This window comes from Mastigoproctus giganteus, chromosome 14 (genome assembly GCF_048544385.1).
Source record: "Mastigoproctus giganteus isolate SK-2022 chromosome 14, ASM4854438v1, whole genome shotgun sequence".
In the NCBI taxonomy this organism is placed as follows: domain Eukaryota; kingdom Metazoa; phylum Arthropoda; class Arachnida; order Uropygi; family Thelyphonidae; genus Mastigoproctus; species Mastigoproctus giganteus.
Genome location: NC_143588.1, coordinates 106,539,557 through 106,556,075, shown reverse-complemented (window position 1 = coordinate 106,556,075; position 16,519 = coordinate 106,539,557). Strand labels below are relative to the sequence as shown.

Below are 16,519 nucleotides of genomic sequence, written 5' to 3'. Positions count from 1 at the left end.
AACGGGCCTAAGAAACACACATATGCATAGGGCTATCTGTAACAGCTATGCCTTAAGTAGTTCAAGATCTGTGGAGAATATTCACCATCCTCTACAACTATGAGGTCATCTTGTAATTACTACTGGATTGCTCAACCAAAAAGTAATTAGCATTACTTTTTAAAAAGGATGAAATGTTATACAAGAGTAGGATGCTAATTAGTTCTGAAACTAAAAAGAGAAAAATTTACGCTCCAACAATTTCAATATAAAAGAAAAAACAGACAGTAATATAATGCCTATTATTACTTACCGCAATTTTGTTCGTCAGTTTTATCACCACAGTCGTCATCATCATCACATTGCCAAGATAAAGGCACACACCTATTATTTCCACATTTGAACTGATGTGAGGAACATTGTCCTACAAAATTAATTTAGATTTGAGCTTTAGAGTTTAGGTCAAAATAAATGCTTGAATTAATTATTGATTACACTTCTTATTTCAGAACAGCAATGAAATTTAATGAATTTACTTCATTAAAATGAGAGACACAAAATGCCCTATTAAAATTAAGTTTGCCTATCAGTGGGCAGAAAAACCAGAATCTCAGTAAAAATCCAGAAAATTCCGCCAGACACTGACTCGCCTGGCCCAGTTTGATGACGGAGGGGGGGGGGGGGGGCTTACTACAAACAGGACATTATCAAAATAAATTGTTAACTTTAAAAACAGGAGGCTTATCTTAGATCTCCGAATTCAAGACTGATGTTTGATCTTATCCGTTTATATTTTTAGCAGTATTCTTTAAAAAATAAATACAATAAAAAACATGTCTGCATGGTACAATGAAATTTAATTACCATTTGCAGGATAGCAAACACTAATTATGAAAGAATATAAATTATTATTATTAATAACGAAATTAAACGAGATGGAAACTTTGATACATTTATTTAAGGTCACTATTTTATAGCAGACTGTCAACGTACACACCACAAATCCAATATGCTTTGGATGTTTTCAAAGGGCTCACGAAAACCGTTATTTCAACTAATTTATGGAGTCTATTATATTCATGCTATACCCAAAACTGTCCTCGACAAAGAATATTTTCATTATTCTTTTAAATGACAATTTTATTATTTTTTTAATAAAGTTTTATTATTATCAAAGACTTCGCCGGCTACAACACTTTTCTATTCCAAATGGCCATCACCAATGACAGGACAACTATGGTCCCAATTTCAATAAATGGTGCACCTAAATAACACACCTAATTAAATCAAATTTCCATCATCATCATCGATGAAGTAATGATTATTTTAAATCTCCTATAAAAGAAATGGGATAACCATTTACCGAAACTACAATCGACATAAAAAAATTCATTTTATTAATACCGGTTTCAAGCGTGTTATCAACAATTCAGAAATAATTCCAAACCTCATTGTAAACAGATTTTGCATCCAAAAATTGAACACGAAATAAATTCGTACAATAAGTTAATGCTTTTCACGAGGGCAACCATCTGGAAGCTCAAATTGTGACCAATATTGTGGCACAAACAATAGATGGCTCCTATTTTTTTTATTAATTAAAAGTCCATGTGGCTATTACCACTAGTTTCGGAACTAAGATTCCTGATGTAGTCAATGTTTTCTCGTGAAACTTCCTTTTTTTAATACGGCTACGATTCCAAAGTCTTTCTAACGTGACATGCCAATATTTTTTTTATCAGAAGAGGCCAATGGAGAGGGGGTAAAAATTAATACATTTTAGAAGCAGTGCACGGACCACACGTGTATAAATTAAAACATGATAAAAGGCACAATTTAAAATTGTACCCGTTATACTTATAGATACCGGGGCAATTTATTAAATGCAATTTTTGTTAAATGTGGTGTATCACATGGATGCCATATGCTCAACCACAACGTCCCCTCACCATCAAAGGTAAGCAATAGCAACTGAATACGATTAAGCCTTAAATATTACTAATAAACGCAGAAAACCGATAAAAAAAAACACTTCCAAGGAACAAAAAAAAAAAAAAAAAGAAGAAATTTCATTTATTGGCAAGAAACAACGTGCACTTACCGTAAGTTTGTTGTACTAGAGACGCTAATAAAACGCAGGATAATAACACAGTACACTTCCACGATAAAAGAAAACCCATATTTTGAAAAGTTTTGTTGTATAGTTCCTGTCTAACTCTATGTCCCCTCATAGCACAGTGTGAGATCCAGAAACCCAAATCTCACAGATAACCCACTCCCTTAGCTTTTAAGGTGACGTCGACACCGATGCCGGTTCGATAGCCACATTACTTGAACAGGCAACGTGCGCGTAAATGGATGCTTCAATGCACGTCCACCCTTAATAGTACCTACATATTTCGTCATAAAATTAAATACAGGCAGATATAATATTTGGAAATTTTCGTAATAATAGCACGTGATATTAAGTGTAAAAGTACACGCGTTAGTTTAAAATTCATTGAGCTTTATTGCGCAAACAGAAGGATTTGTTCTGTTACATGATGGAGGGGAGATGGACATTGGAACAGCCGACAGAGCATCACGCCACTAAAGGTACCTTGTCATTCGTCCCTTAAAGCGTCTCCTTTTTGGCGGTAACGCGGCGGCCGAGTCTGGCGTGGTATTTGCCATTTTGTGATTTAATAAAAGCTATTTAACCATGATTGATCTAATTGACAACTCGCCATCCTTAAAACATTTTTTTTTCTTTCGCTCACTTTCACATTACGTTCGTTTAACGGAAAGATGTGCAGTTTTGTATATCGAATGGAAAAATAGTGAATGAGTAAAACGTAAATTATGTCTACACAAGCACATGACTTTATTTTTTCACATTCTTAGAAAAGAATGGGATAAAACAGTAAACAAATTAGCTTTAATGACGTGATTGTGTGCTCGTGCAGCTTTCTTGTAAACAATTTCGTAACACAATAAAAAAAATCATTCATCAGAGAAGCTCGTGATTTAATTACACTTTTTTTTATTATTTTTGTTTTTTTAACCGTACAGTTTTAGCTAGAGACCTATTAGAAAAAACTCACATGTCAAAACAATTTCTAGGATTTTTCTAGAATTTTTTAAACAAAATATTTATTTTATTTGGAATTATCATAGGTAGCGTGGTAGGGCGTGTCGATAGCAGAGCTATCAGATTTTTTTTTATTTACTATTATTGTTATTTTTTTTATACTTTAGAGTTTTAAAGTGATAACTATAGAACTATAAGAAATAAATCACTTATGTCATAAAACCGAATTTCTCGTATTTTTTACACAAAAGATTTCTAAAAAAAAAGATTTATTCGCTTTGGAATTATCATAGGTAGCTTGGTAGTGCTGGCCCATAGCACAGTTCTCATATTTTTATTTATTTATTATTACGTTTTCATTATTTTTACTTTTTATACCTCGCAGTTTTAAAGTCTTAACTAAATATCGATTAAGAAATCAATCACTTATATCATACAACAGAATTTCTAGGATTATTCAAGAATTTTTACGCAAAATATTTCTAAAAAAATAATTTATTTTCTTTGGAATTATCATAGGTAGCGTGGTAGTGCTTGCCCATAGCAGAGTTCTCAGATTTTTATTTGCTATTTCTGTAATATTTTTTTATTATTTTCATTTTTTCTAGGATTTTTTAAACAAAATGTTTAAACAAATTTAAAAAAAAAAAATATTTATTTTCTTTGGAATTATTATTGCGTGGTAGTGATTGCCGATAGCAGAATTCTCAAATTTTTATTTATTTATTATTTTTTATTTACAGATAGCGAGATGCGGATTCATGAAATACAAAGCACTGGTTTCGTTAAATAAAAAAAAAAACCTTGTACTGGCAACTCGCATGAAGTTTGTAAGGTGCTATGTGTAGCCACTACTCTACTTCTGTATGGAAACTTGGACACTCACGGCCTCAGCGGTGAAGAGATGGAGTCCTTCGAGGTACTGATGTAGTTACAAAAGAACTGGATCCAAAAAAAATTTTGATATCATAAATTTGGATTTCAGGAAAGCTTTTGACACTGTTGCGCGTGGAAGACTATTGTACAAATTGGAGTAGAATGGTATTAAGGGTAAGCTGCTGCAATGGATAAAAGGATGGTTGAGTGGGAGAAGACAGAGGATGGTAATTAATGGGTACTGTTCTTCGTGCACTAATGTTATTAGTGGAGTTCCACAGGGTTCGGTTTTGGGTCCACTGTTGTTTTGTATATTTATCAATGATATTGATGAAGGTATATCAGGCTTAGTGTCGAAGTTTGCAGATGATACAAAGGTTGGCAGGGTTGTTAATGACAGTAATGGCAGTGTGCTACTGCAATAGGATCTAGATAATTTGGGCAGATGGGCTAAGAAGTGGCAACTAAAGTTTAACCTTGACAAATACAAAGTACTGCATATGGGTAGAAGTAACCCCAGAGAAAAGTACCAACTGTGTGGTACTACACTTAATGTGGTAGAAAATGAAAAAGACCTGGGAGTAATTTTGCAGTCAGATATGAAGTTTTCTGAACACAGCAGACAGGCTGCCAGGGCAGATGATACATAGGAATTTTGCTAGCAGAGAGAAGGAGGTGATCCCTCTGTATAAGGAAATGGTCAGGCCACGCCTTGAGTACTGCGTACAGGTCTGGAGGCCTCATTTTAGGAAGGATGTAGATTTGCTTGAGTGTATACAGAGAAGAGCAACAAGATTGGTGAGGGGAATGAAGGGATCCTCTTACCAAGAGAGGCTTAAGTTCTGCAAATTGCAGTGGCTGGAGACTAGGCACCAGCGCAGTGATCTGATTGAGGTGTATAAGGCCTTGAATGGGTTGAGCACTCTGAATTCTGATGGGATCCTTCCACTTGTTCAGATTACGAACCTAAGGGGGCATAAATTCAAATTAAGAAAAGACAGATGTAGAATAGATGTGCGGAAATTTGCCTTTAGCCAGCGGGTGATTGCTGGAACAAACTTCCATCTGTCGTTGTGGAAGTTGATAGGTTAAATAAATTTAAGGAGGAACTGGACAGGCATTTGGAGGGAATGGTGTGATTTTTTTTTTTTTTTTTTTGGTTGATGCTGCATAAGCTCATATACTGGCTTTCTTGCATCACATGCCGCTACTACTACTACTACTGGACGAAGCGGATGACAAATGAACAAGTGTTACAAACTATAGGACATAATCGGCAAATGAAGAGCACCGTGAAAAGACGGAAGGTAAAATACCTAGGATATATGTGTGAATTTTTTTTTTTTTTTTTTTTTGGCTGATGCTACATAAGCTCATACACTTGCTTTCTTGCATCACATGCCTCTATTACTATTACTATATAAAAGGAAGGAAGTACGAGTTGTTGCGGGTGATCCTGGAGGGGAAGAGAGGAGTTGGCCCACGGAAAACCTCACGGATGGATAACATCAAGAGATGGACGGGACTGAGGTTAGAAGAATTTGTCAGTCAGGCTGAAGATAAAAAATTATGATATTAGGGTCACCCGTAAATGATTACATCTACCCATATATGTATTATGTCTGTAAATTGCGTGTGTTCTCTGGTCGATTTGCCTGTTTTGTTGGACGAAAAAACTCCAGTGGGGAAAAAAACCTTGCTATCTACGCCTGAGACAGACTAACTCAGCCACCGAGTGAAAAAAGCCCGTTAAAGCTCTTCGCGTCGTCGAGGGGATTCGAACCTGGGCCTTTAAAAAAACCCTCCAAAATTTTTTTATCGAAAATAATTTCCATCCCGAATGTTAGTAGTCCACAGCACTGTGTTATTGAAACTCTTCTATTCTATTGAAAAATAAGCAATCGTGTAACTTTGCTTTAATCGTTAATCGTAAAATCCAATGAAAGTCATATTTCTTATGTATTTTTTCTTACTTTATTTATTTTATTTTTTATTATTTTATTTTATCGAAACTGGGACATTCAATTGTCCCGAAAGGCTGAACACCTGGCAATTCTAACCTATAAGGTAATGTGATATTTTAGAAACAGAAAAATGGAATTCCTGGAGATTGTTTTATTGGCGCCATTTTGTTTTAAATTGCATGTCTCGACGACCTAAAGCCTTTTTTTTTTTTTTTTTTTTTTTTGTAGTTGTTGGCGCATAGGCTTCTGTGGCCATAACGCACCTCCCAAGGTTTTTGCAGTACTTTGATCCAAGCCAGAGGCGGGAATCGAACCCGCGACCTTTGGTAACCAGGCAGGCACTTTTACCCACCCGGCTAGCCCGGTCGGCAAAGCCTTTTGTCTGTGCGGATATTAGGGTGGTCACACAGACTACAGTAGTCTGACAAATTGAACCTTTTATCCACCTTAAATTGTACCCTTTTATTGTATAGGATTAGCTTGTTTCCTCTTTGTATACAACACAGCCATTAGTATCGACCTTCTTCTTTACACAGTAGTTTTTAATATTATTTTAGTTTTTTAAATTTCATTTTGATAAAACAAAATTTCTAGTGATAACTGAATGATATTCATTTCTTAACCTATATTTATATAGGACGATTAAAAAGCCCTTTACCACTTTTAAAAATTAATAACTCGAAATTTGGTAGCATTAAAAAACGGTTTTCTGTATTGTAATCAGAATATCTGGAATGTTTTAAACAATAAAAATTTGTTTAAAATATTTCCCCCAAGAGAGCTAAAAGTGAATAATTTAGAAAAATAACACAAAGATCGATTTTTTATTGTAACGAGAAAATCTCCTCGAGTTTACCATCATTTTCTAAAATATTAAGAATAATGATAAAAAAAAAAAAAAGGGAAAAAAGCATTGTGCTGTCTACAACTGCCTTCAAAATTTCCATTGAATCTCCCATGAAAACTTTATCATTAGAAAGCCATCAAATGTGCTCCGTCCATGCAAAGGATAACTAATAACCACATTCTGCATCTCATGCAACCCTGTCAACCATCCACCAGGCGAAAACTCAACGTCTTTAATAGTTTTGTAGTTTCAACCGATGCAGATGTTTGATTTTAAAGGAAAACTAGTGGAGATTACGTAATGCGCTCGGGAAATACGAGTCACACAGGATGTATGGGAAGTAATAAATAATCTTCGCAATATACTAGAGATAATAGTGATATCTTTAAAGATTTTGAAAAGTCATTCAACCTTCAAACAACTGAGTATGTTAAAAATATTCTTTCCCTGGTCTATGATAAGCTAACGAAGATTCTGAAAGGCAATCAACAACATCTCAGACTGCAAAATACATTGAGCGACCATTTTATTAGGTACACCTACTTATAATGAGTGACTTCCGTTTTAGCCCTCAGAACAGCCTGGATTCGTTTTCGCAGGGACCCAACAAAGTATTGCAAGCATGCCACAGGGATGTTGGCTGAATTTCTTCTGACAGTTGTTGCAAAGAACTGTTCTGCATAGTTCTGTCCTTTTGATATGATGAATTATCCTGTTGAAAGAACCCATTTGCAATTGGATACACTGGAGCCACGAAGGGATCTGCCTGAATGGAAACAATTTCCAAGTAATCTGTGGCATTCAAACGTTTCTCCACTAGTATCAAGGGCCCTACTGCAACTCGAAAACACTCCCCACGCCATTGTGCCACGGCGGCCTGCATTATTGACATCTGGTAGGTTAGATATGTGGACCGGCATATTCTGCTCATCCCATTCAATGTGAAAAGTGGGAATGAGAATTTATTTGATCAGGCAATGTTTTTCGAATCCTGCACTCCCCAATCTAACTATGCCTTCTTGTTCATGGTGAGAGAAGTGGAAGTTTCAGATTATTTACAAGAAGTGGAACTCGGTTCCGTCATCGGCTGAGATGCTCATCCGTGACAAGGCAGAAAGAGTTGTGCGTTCTGAAACTCCTCTTTGGTTACCACTGTTGTACTGGGCTGATATTTGACTGTAGCCTTTGTTACAAGCACAAGTCTTATCAGCATCCATTTACATCTCGCATTATCGAATTATTTCTAACCACAGAATTGCCGTTGGCTGGATTATTGGTTATTTGATCATTCTTGATTCACCTGAAACACAGTCGTATGTAAAAATGCGACAAGGGTTGCTGTTTCCGACATCAAGATTGGGGTTCATCTTCCAGAGCCAACAAACAACAGAACCAATTTCAGATTATTTACAATATATTCATAAAGATATTATATTTTTTGACATTATTTACAATACATTAGACATTATTACACTGCCCATACAAATACAAATTATTATATTAGGGCCACCCGTAATTTTTTACATATATCCATTTTATATATTATGGCTGTAAATTGCGTGTGTTCTCTGGTCGATTTGCCTGTTTTGCTGGACAAAAACACCCCAGTTTCTGGGAGGAAGGAACCTTGAGACCGACTAATTCAGCCACGGAGTGAAAAAAAGCCCATTAAAGTTCCTCGCGTCATCGACGGGATTCGAACTCGAGCCTTTTCCACCCGGTGTGGGGAGGACGGTGACGATACCACTGTGCTAACCGCGCAGACTATTACACTGCCCATAATTAATGTGCAGTTTGCCTGGTTGAGGTTAGGCTCTTAAGGATCAGTCTGCGGTATATCCGATCCTTTGCAAACTTGTAGAGGTCGCCATCGATTTCTTGGACTGTAGAGAGCATCTGCCTGGGGAGAAAATGGTCACTAAGGGCTAGTCTGTTAGGATGGGCTATAAGCGTGGGAACTGACCTCAGTCCGGGTTGAGGGACTCTCCAGCCGTACAGTTCCCAGATTATTCCGGTAGTAATTTTAGTAGTGAGGACGAGGCGTCTTTCCCTTACAAGATTTGGTAGTCGGGCAAAGTTTGGCGAGTTTGCCATCCGTCACAGTTGTTCTTTGATGAGGTGGACGAATGTTTATGCGTAATCCAATGTCTTCTAAAAATATGTTCATCAGACTATTTAAATTCTGTGTCTGCGTGGGTAGCACAGTGTGGGGAGGACGTCACCGTCCTCCCCACACCGGGTGGAAAAGGCCCGTGTTCGAATCCCGTCGATGACGCGAGGAACTTTAGTGGGCTGTTTTCACTCCGTGGCTGAGTTAGTCGGTCTCAGGCGTAGATAGCAAGGTTTTTTCCCTCAGAAACTGGGGTTTTTTCATCCAGCAAAACAGGCAAATCGACCATTCTCTGGTCGATTGGTCGATCACGCAATTTACAGACACGAATACGGGTTAATGTAATCATTTACGGATAACCCTAATATAGTAATTTTTTTTTATTTAAATTCTGTGCTGACTACAAATGATTCACTTTTTTAATGCACATTTGCTGATGTTGCATCTTGCTTCACAAGCATTGGAATGAGCTAGAGATGGAAAACCAAACATCCCTTAATAGGTTTTATAAAGATACTTTACACCGTGAAGTATTTTAACTATTTTATTGGAACGAGAGGAAAATTATTACAATAAACCAAACAGTCCCAACAACCTAATAAATTCTCTACGTTTAAAAATTCCTGTGTTGAAATCCGTCTTGGGACATTGGTTTTTAGTATTTACGATAAGTTTATAACTCTACCATGTAGTTAGCATAAGTATATAACTCTATCACCAAAATTAATTCTAAACTATAATCCAGGTTCGAAGACGGATTTCTACACAGAAATGCAAAAAGTATTTTCCACCCAGCATAGGGAGGAGGGCGATTCTACCAACTTCACTCCCCTCAAGGGCATTTTTTCAGCTTTCTCAAAGTTGAAACGCTCCAATGATCATCAGTATGACACAACAATGGAAATTCCTAACACGTTAATATATATTATTAATGTCCATGTTGTCATTAACATACACTCAGTGATCACTAAATTATGACCACCTACCTAATGCCGTGTTGGGCCACCGTTCACATGGATAACAGCCACAATTCACCAAGGCATTGACTCTACTAGATGCCTGAAAATGTCTGTAGGACTCTGCAGCCACGCTGCCTGCAAAGCTTTCCAAAGCGTCAGAATAGAGATGATTGCGTGTTCATACGCCTCACCTCTTGTTCCAAAACAGGTGTTCAATTAGATTAAGGTCAGGAGAATCTGAAGGCAAACCAAGCTAAGTGATATCCTCAATATGTTCCTCGAAATACTCATGCACAGTGCGAGTCCGATGACACCAATGATTTGGTGGTTAGATCTACAGGCCATAAGCATCACGGGTCAGAGTTCTTGCCAGCAAAACGTGCCCCATAACCGATTACCCCACCTACCTGTATAGTGGGTACCATGATGATGGGTCCATGGACTCCTGTTGCACAGGGTATTTAGACTCATCCAACTAGCACACTCGTTTCCAGTCCAGTGCCCAACCAGCATTGTTGACACCACAACATTCGCCGTTGAAGATATCAGCGGTGACCTGCCATAGAGCCCGTACAACGCGCTGCACCCTTCGGTCTCTACGAACATCCACCTTGCGCAATCCTTTACGGTTCTGTCAGTAGGAGGTGGTTTGACTCGTACGACATCTTTCTTTGTAAAACTTAACAACAGTGGGATGTGAGCAACCGACAAGACGTGCCGTTTCCGATATGAATTAAACTCAGCGATATCTTTACTACGTCCCCTAACCGCTACTTTATCACTTTGGCTTGCACGACCAGATGCAAATTACCACTGCTCTAGTGTACTGTGACTTTTTATACTGCGAAACTGTGACTTTTTAAACTGCGAGCTGCGCGGCATTGTCCTTTAATGGTCAAAATTCAGTGATCATTGAATATATTTATGATGCAAAATAATTTTCCTGAAACAATGCAATAATCTAGAATTAAACTCAAACAGAAACCAAAATCAAAAGTCAAAACGTGAATGAACTATTATACACATAATGGCGATGATAAGGAATACTTTGATAAGTCTTATCATATTTACTAAGTAAATAACAATCGATAGCAGCGCATTTCAAACATTGTGTTAAAAAAGTCAGAGTTCGAATCATGTTATGGCAAAATTGAAAGATAATTCATAACTGAGTAGAAGAAACTTTTGATTTGTTTTTACACACAAGTTAGTTGATCGCATTGATGATTTAAGCTCAGCCTTCATCCTGCAAAAAAACAGACAATCGAAGAACACAATGGTTGACTGTTCTTGTAGGATTTTAAGCGGATCAGCAACTTGGGCCATTTTGCGCCATATACATTATGTCTATAAAAACTGCGTGTGTTCTCTGGTTTATTTGCTGTTTGCTGGACGAAACACTTGAGTTTCCGGTAGAAAAAACCATGCTACCCTCGTCTGAAACCAACTAACTCAGCCACGTGAAAAAGACTCATAAAAATTCTCTGAGTCATCTCAGATCTTTTCCACTCGATGTGGTGAGAACGATAATTTTTCCAACTGTGCAACTCACGAGGGCGCAAAGAAAACAATATATAGACAGGATATACTGTCGCTTAACATTACAGGTCGTATAGTATGCAACTGTCAGTGTCACACACTCCTCATGCACGAAGCCACGTGACCGGAAAAATACGCAAATGTGTTGCACTCGTTTTTCTTATACTCCATAAAACTTTCCAATGCTCTAATATCATTACCATCAGCTTGTGCTCTACGAATCGCACACACCAAGCCCATTTCCAACTACTTTCCTTGCCCTCATTTTGCCAGTCCTTGTATATACACTGCATACTCTCAACCAGCTTTTTAGATATGTCAGATGAAATGTTCCTCCACTCGGCCTTTAACGTAGCCACCAGTTCGGCCTTATTCTTTGGGCTAAATCGAAGTGCACGTACCCGACAATCCAATACATTCCAAAGATGATCGATAAGGTTCAGATCAACACTCCGCGCTGGCCAATTCAACTTTTCCACACCCATGTCCTGAAACCACTCCGTTACGACCCGAGCAGTATAGCATAGTGCGTTGTCTTGTTGATACAGGTTATGTATCAGCAACATTATGGCAATACTTAGGGGAAGTATTGCTATAATGTTGGAAGTACATAATTGTCAAGGATGTCCTGGAATCGCACAGCATTCATGGTTTTGTCGATAACGACTAATGGGCCAGCCAAACCATGAAAGGAGCCTCATACCATGACACTGCCTCCACCAAACTTCATTGTTGGGAGGATACAATCAGGAAGGAACTGTTCCCCTGGCATTCGCCACACCCAGGAACGGCCATCAGACTAATAGAGTGCGAACCTCGACTTGTCTGTCCATAGGACTGTTTTTCACTGCTCTACAGTCCAGGATTCGCACTCCTTACACCATGCTAATTGGAGTTTAGCATTGTTGAGGTGATCAGTAGCTTGTGAACAGCTGCACGACCATCGTAACCCATATCATGGAGTGTCCTTCGTATTGTACTAGTGCTGACATTAGTCTCAATACTCTCACAGTGGGGTTTGTGTGACTTTAGACATTGGCAAATTACGATTTGGCACAGTTCTTTGCAGAATTCTCTTGTCCCATTCTGTTAGTTTTCGAGGTTTACCAGATTCAGTCCCGTTCCTCTACCATTGCATATGACTCACTAACCGTTGACTTAGGGATTCCCAGAGCGACTGCCATGTCTCGTACAGAACGTTTGCTTATGTGGCATTCTACTATCATTCCACGTTAGAAGTCTGTTAATTCTGTTGAACGTGTCATCTTACATGCCCACTTTTGCAATTGTCTGTTCGAAGCCCATTGTGCATAATTATAGTAGGTTCTGTGACGTGTTGCATGCATAGGACCTGTTTCCCCATCCATGGATGGGTGTCCGTATATTAATGGTAGGGCAGTGTATATTCATAATAAAATCTCTGAAATCGTCCAGTTAAACATGTTATTTCTGAGAGAGAGTAAAGTACTCTCCTGGAACAAACATCATTCACTTTCAAGGAGGAGGAAAATCAAGCGCTCGCGGGAAGCACAGTACATATGAGCCCATCCTCCCCATACAGGGTGGAAAAGGCAGGGGTTCGAATCCCGTCACTGACACGAGGAATATTTATGGACTGTTTTCACAACGTGGCTGAGTTAGTCGGTCCCGGGCGAAGGTGGCATGATTTTTTTTCTCTAGGAAGCTCAGCCACCTTGTGAAACAGCCCTTAATTTTTTATTGTTGTAAGGTTTTAGGCGCATAAACGATTTAGACCCTACAATTAATCCAGGAAGTGATGATGCAAAAATACTGAAATCATCTTTTCATCATTGCATTATTGAATAAGTTCCGCAAGTTTTTGTAAGATTAATTGACGTAATTTTCAACCTTCCTTGAAAGTACTGGCAAGAAGCCAATGTCTTCCAACAAGATACGGTAACAAAAATGCGTCATTTCAAACAATGCTTTCTAAACGTTAGAACTCCACACACGCACACACACTTGTCCCCTCTCCCCAATAGTAAGTGGGTTCGGCACTTATTGTACTTTTGGAGAGATCTGGATTCGAGTCCCGTTGATGACTGGAGTAATTTCTAGCGAAATGTTCAATCGAGGCTGTAGTTTGTTGATCTCAACTCAAGCGGAGGGAGTAGAGTCTTCCTCGTTAATTATTCAGGGTTTTCATCTCGGACAACATGCATATCAGCCGTGAAAACACGCACTTGTACAAACATGTCCCTGTTACACCTAAAAAGCCAGAATAACAACCAGTGAAGTCATGTCTGCTACTTGGCTAAGAGCCAAAAGGAAATCTTTCTGAACCACGAAGCAATATGTTTGTCATGTTGATAAATTAGGTAGAAATTTTTCATTTACGATTTACTATGTTTGAGTTAATAATATGTTTAATATGGTTCCCTGCCAGTCGAGAAAAAATAAGACGAAATCATGACAGAGCAACAGCATCCTCAAAATTAACAAGAATGGGGTTTATCAGGCCAAGATTTAGTTTTTCTAATAGTTATAGACTGTATGACGAACAAGAATTGCTGTCCTGTCCATAGAGCAATTAACGTTGTATCTTAATTTTAAGCTCGCACTCAAACTTTCTGCTGATGTATCACAAAGTCAGTTTATTTTTAGGATACTAAAAAAAATTGCTATACTGTATCAAAAAATTAGAAACTTTTATTCAGTACCTAGTAAGGCCAACTTTTACTTGAATTATAGCTCTTATACGTCGTAACATGGATTCCACTAGATGTCTGAGGGAGGTTAGCTCCATATTTCACCATTCTTCCATCAGGATATTTGTCAGCTGTTGAACTGAAGTCGAACTGGCTATTTCAACATATCCCAGACATTATCAGTGGATTCAAAGTTAAGAGAACTAGATGGATAGCGTATATGTTGGAGATCATGGGAACGTTTCTCGAACTATTCAGATACAATTTTTGCACAGTGGATAGTTGCGTCCATCGTCTCAAAGAATCCAACTCCGCGTAAAAATGAAGCATTATACGATGAAATTGGTCGGATACTTCAAAAAGACTTTTGTTGCAGGTAATACAATCTTCTAACAGTATGAGTGGCCCAGTTCATACCAACAGAACATATCCCATACCACGATAACACATCCAGCCGCTTCAGATGTGGACACGATACAGTCTGGAATGCATTTCACTCTACCATTGAAGCAAAAAGTGTAATTCGAGATCAGTAGGACCTCATGATGTTTTTCCACTGTTCCACAGTCTTGAAGTCTTGAAGTTGAACGGCATGCCAGTCGAATTTTTCGATTTTTTATAGACAGCATTGGCTTTCATATAAACACAAGATTACCAAATCCCAGATTCTTCAACTCCCGCAGCATAGTTCGGTTGGAAAAGGTTCTTTCTTTTTCCATCCTAAATTGACTTTTTCAGTCATTTGTGGAATACTCGATCTTCGGTTCTGACCTACAATTTGCTTTATATTCCTGTGGTCTCGTTCTTGGAGTACCGATTTTCTGCCGCATTTCTTCCTTTTAGAGCTGCATTCTCCTTTCGCTTTCATCGTTATCTTTAATTGTGTCTCCTGCTAAACGTGCTCAAACAATAGTAGCTTTCTGAAAATCCATCTATGATTGAGAATCAAGAAACCATTTAATTCTCAAATATACGTAATCTGCGTTTTTCACCTTTTGAAAATTAATAACAATAGAAAAATAGACAAACGGCACACAATACTCAACCTTAAATGGAGACCCCACAAAGACAGAAACAATGACAGAAAAAAGATGGGCGAAGAAGACTTTCCAGCAAATACTACAATGACCTCCATCAAGACTACATAGATAAGATGGCTTCCAAAGTATGGCTCACGAACGGGAAGCTCTTCCCCGTGACTAAACGATCCTGAACACATGTAGGTTAGCAAGAAAGTTCCTTGACCAACAGTAATAACAATAATCACAGTAACCGGACACAACCAACCAGTACTGGTACCAAGGTACTAGTACTGGTTGGTTGTGTGGCAGGTACTTGTACCTGCCACAATAATAATAATTAATGTGTATCAGCAAACTCACAACTCTTTTTCAATTATAAAATGACATTGTGATTTCATTATTTATTTTGGGAGAGGGGTTAAAAATGCTAGCAATCAAGCAATTGGTGGTTCCTGGATTTGAATTTGATATTTATTATTATTATTATTATTTATTTTATTTTTTATTTTTTTATGACTGTGCAGTCCATACCTAACTACATATTGTTCTTGTTGTGCTTTTGCCGGTTCTTGTTTTTATTATTACTTAAGGAAACGTTGAATCACAAATAGGAAGCCATCTGTGATCCTGAAAGATATCAGTACCGGAAATAAGGAATGGGATAAATAAAATACCTTGTGCGCTTATAGAAATGTAATAGTCACATCACTATTTATACTTAGATTTTATTAGTTCCCCTTTAGCCCTCAGAACAGTCTGGATGTTTCCGTGTCATAGCCTCAACGATGTGTAGAGAGCATTCCACAAGACTATTGGTCCATCTTGACTCAATTGCTTCAACAGTCACAAACTGGATGGAATCGGATCTGTATGCTGAATGCTCGTTCCACCTCATCCCACAGGTGCTCATTTGGACTGATATTTCGTGACTGGGGGAGCCACCAGAGTACGTTGAATTCACTCTTCCCTTCCTGCAATAATTCTATACAGTATCGGTACTTTTTACAATGAACATTAAGTATTTATATATGCATTAATATAAACAGGATTTTATTTGTCATAAAAACAAGATCTGCTTCTACTGTGTGAGAGGAGGTTTCAATCCCTTAGTTACCTTGAAAGCCTACCCACAGACAAAATATTCGGAAATTCCATCAACGGAAAAGTAACACCTAATATGTAACTGTCCCAGATTCAGCCTAATTGCATGGAACAACAAAGTCCAGACAATTCAGGAAAAGTTACGAAAGCCCTCAATGTGCAGGAAGTGACCTGGGTCACTGTCCAAAAGGAGTGATCCATCTACTCAACAACGCACGTCCACAATGTTGTTGAACCGACAAAAAGCCTACGTGATTTCAAGTGGGAAATCTGACTTCACCCAGAATACAACCCAAAGTTGTTTCTACTTAATTAATGAATCCCATCCCACCCGATAACGGATATTAATCATGAGTATACGTAGTTTTGTAATTGGGTGATCT

The 16,519-nt window shown here is 38.0% G+C and overlaps 1 protein-coding gene across 3 annotated transcripts in view; it reads right to left on the bottom strand.

The window, feature by feature from the left end:
* LOC150075503 (very low-density lipoprotein receptor-like) overlaps positions 1 to 2,343 on the bottom strand; it is a 77,960-nt gene extending 75,617 nt beyond the window's left edge. The window contains exons 1-2 of one of the 3 annotated variants that reach the window (XM_090388780.1): positions 2,081 to 2,343; positions 293 to 403 (exon numbers count right to left, since the gene is read on the bottom strand). In XM_090388780.1, the coding sequence (XP_090244906.1) occupies positions 293 to 403; positions 2,081 to 2,210 (241 nt within the window). In that variant the 5' untranslated portion in view covers positions 2,211 to 2,343. The remainder of the gene's footprint in view (positions 1 to 292; positions 404 to 2,080) is intronic. The other 2 variants (XM_090388779.1, XM_090388781.1) reach the window with 2 other exon arrangements.
* Positions 2,344 to 16,519: the final 14,176 nt, after the last annotated feature.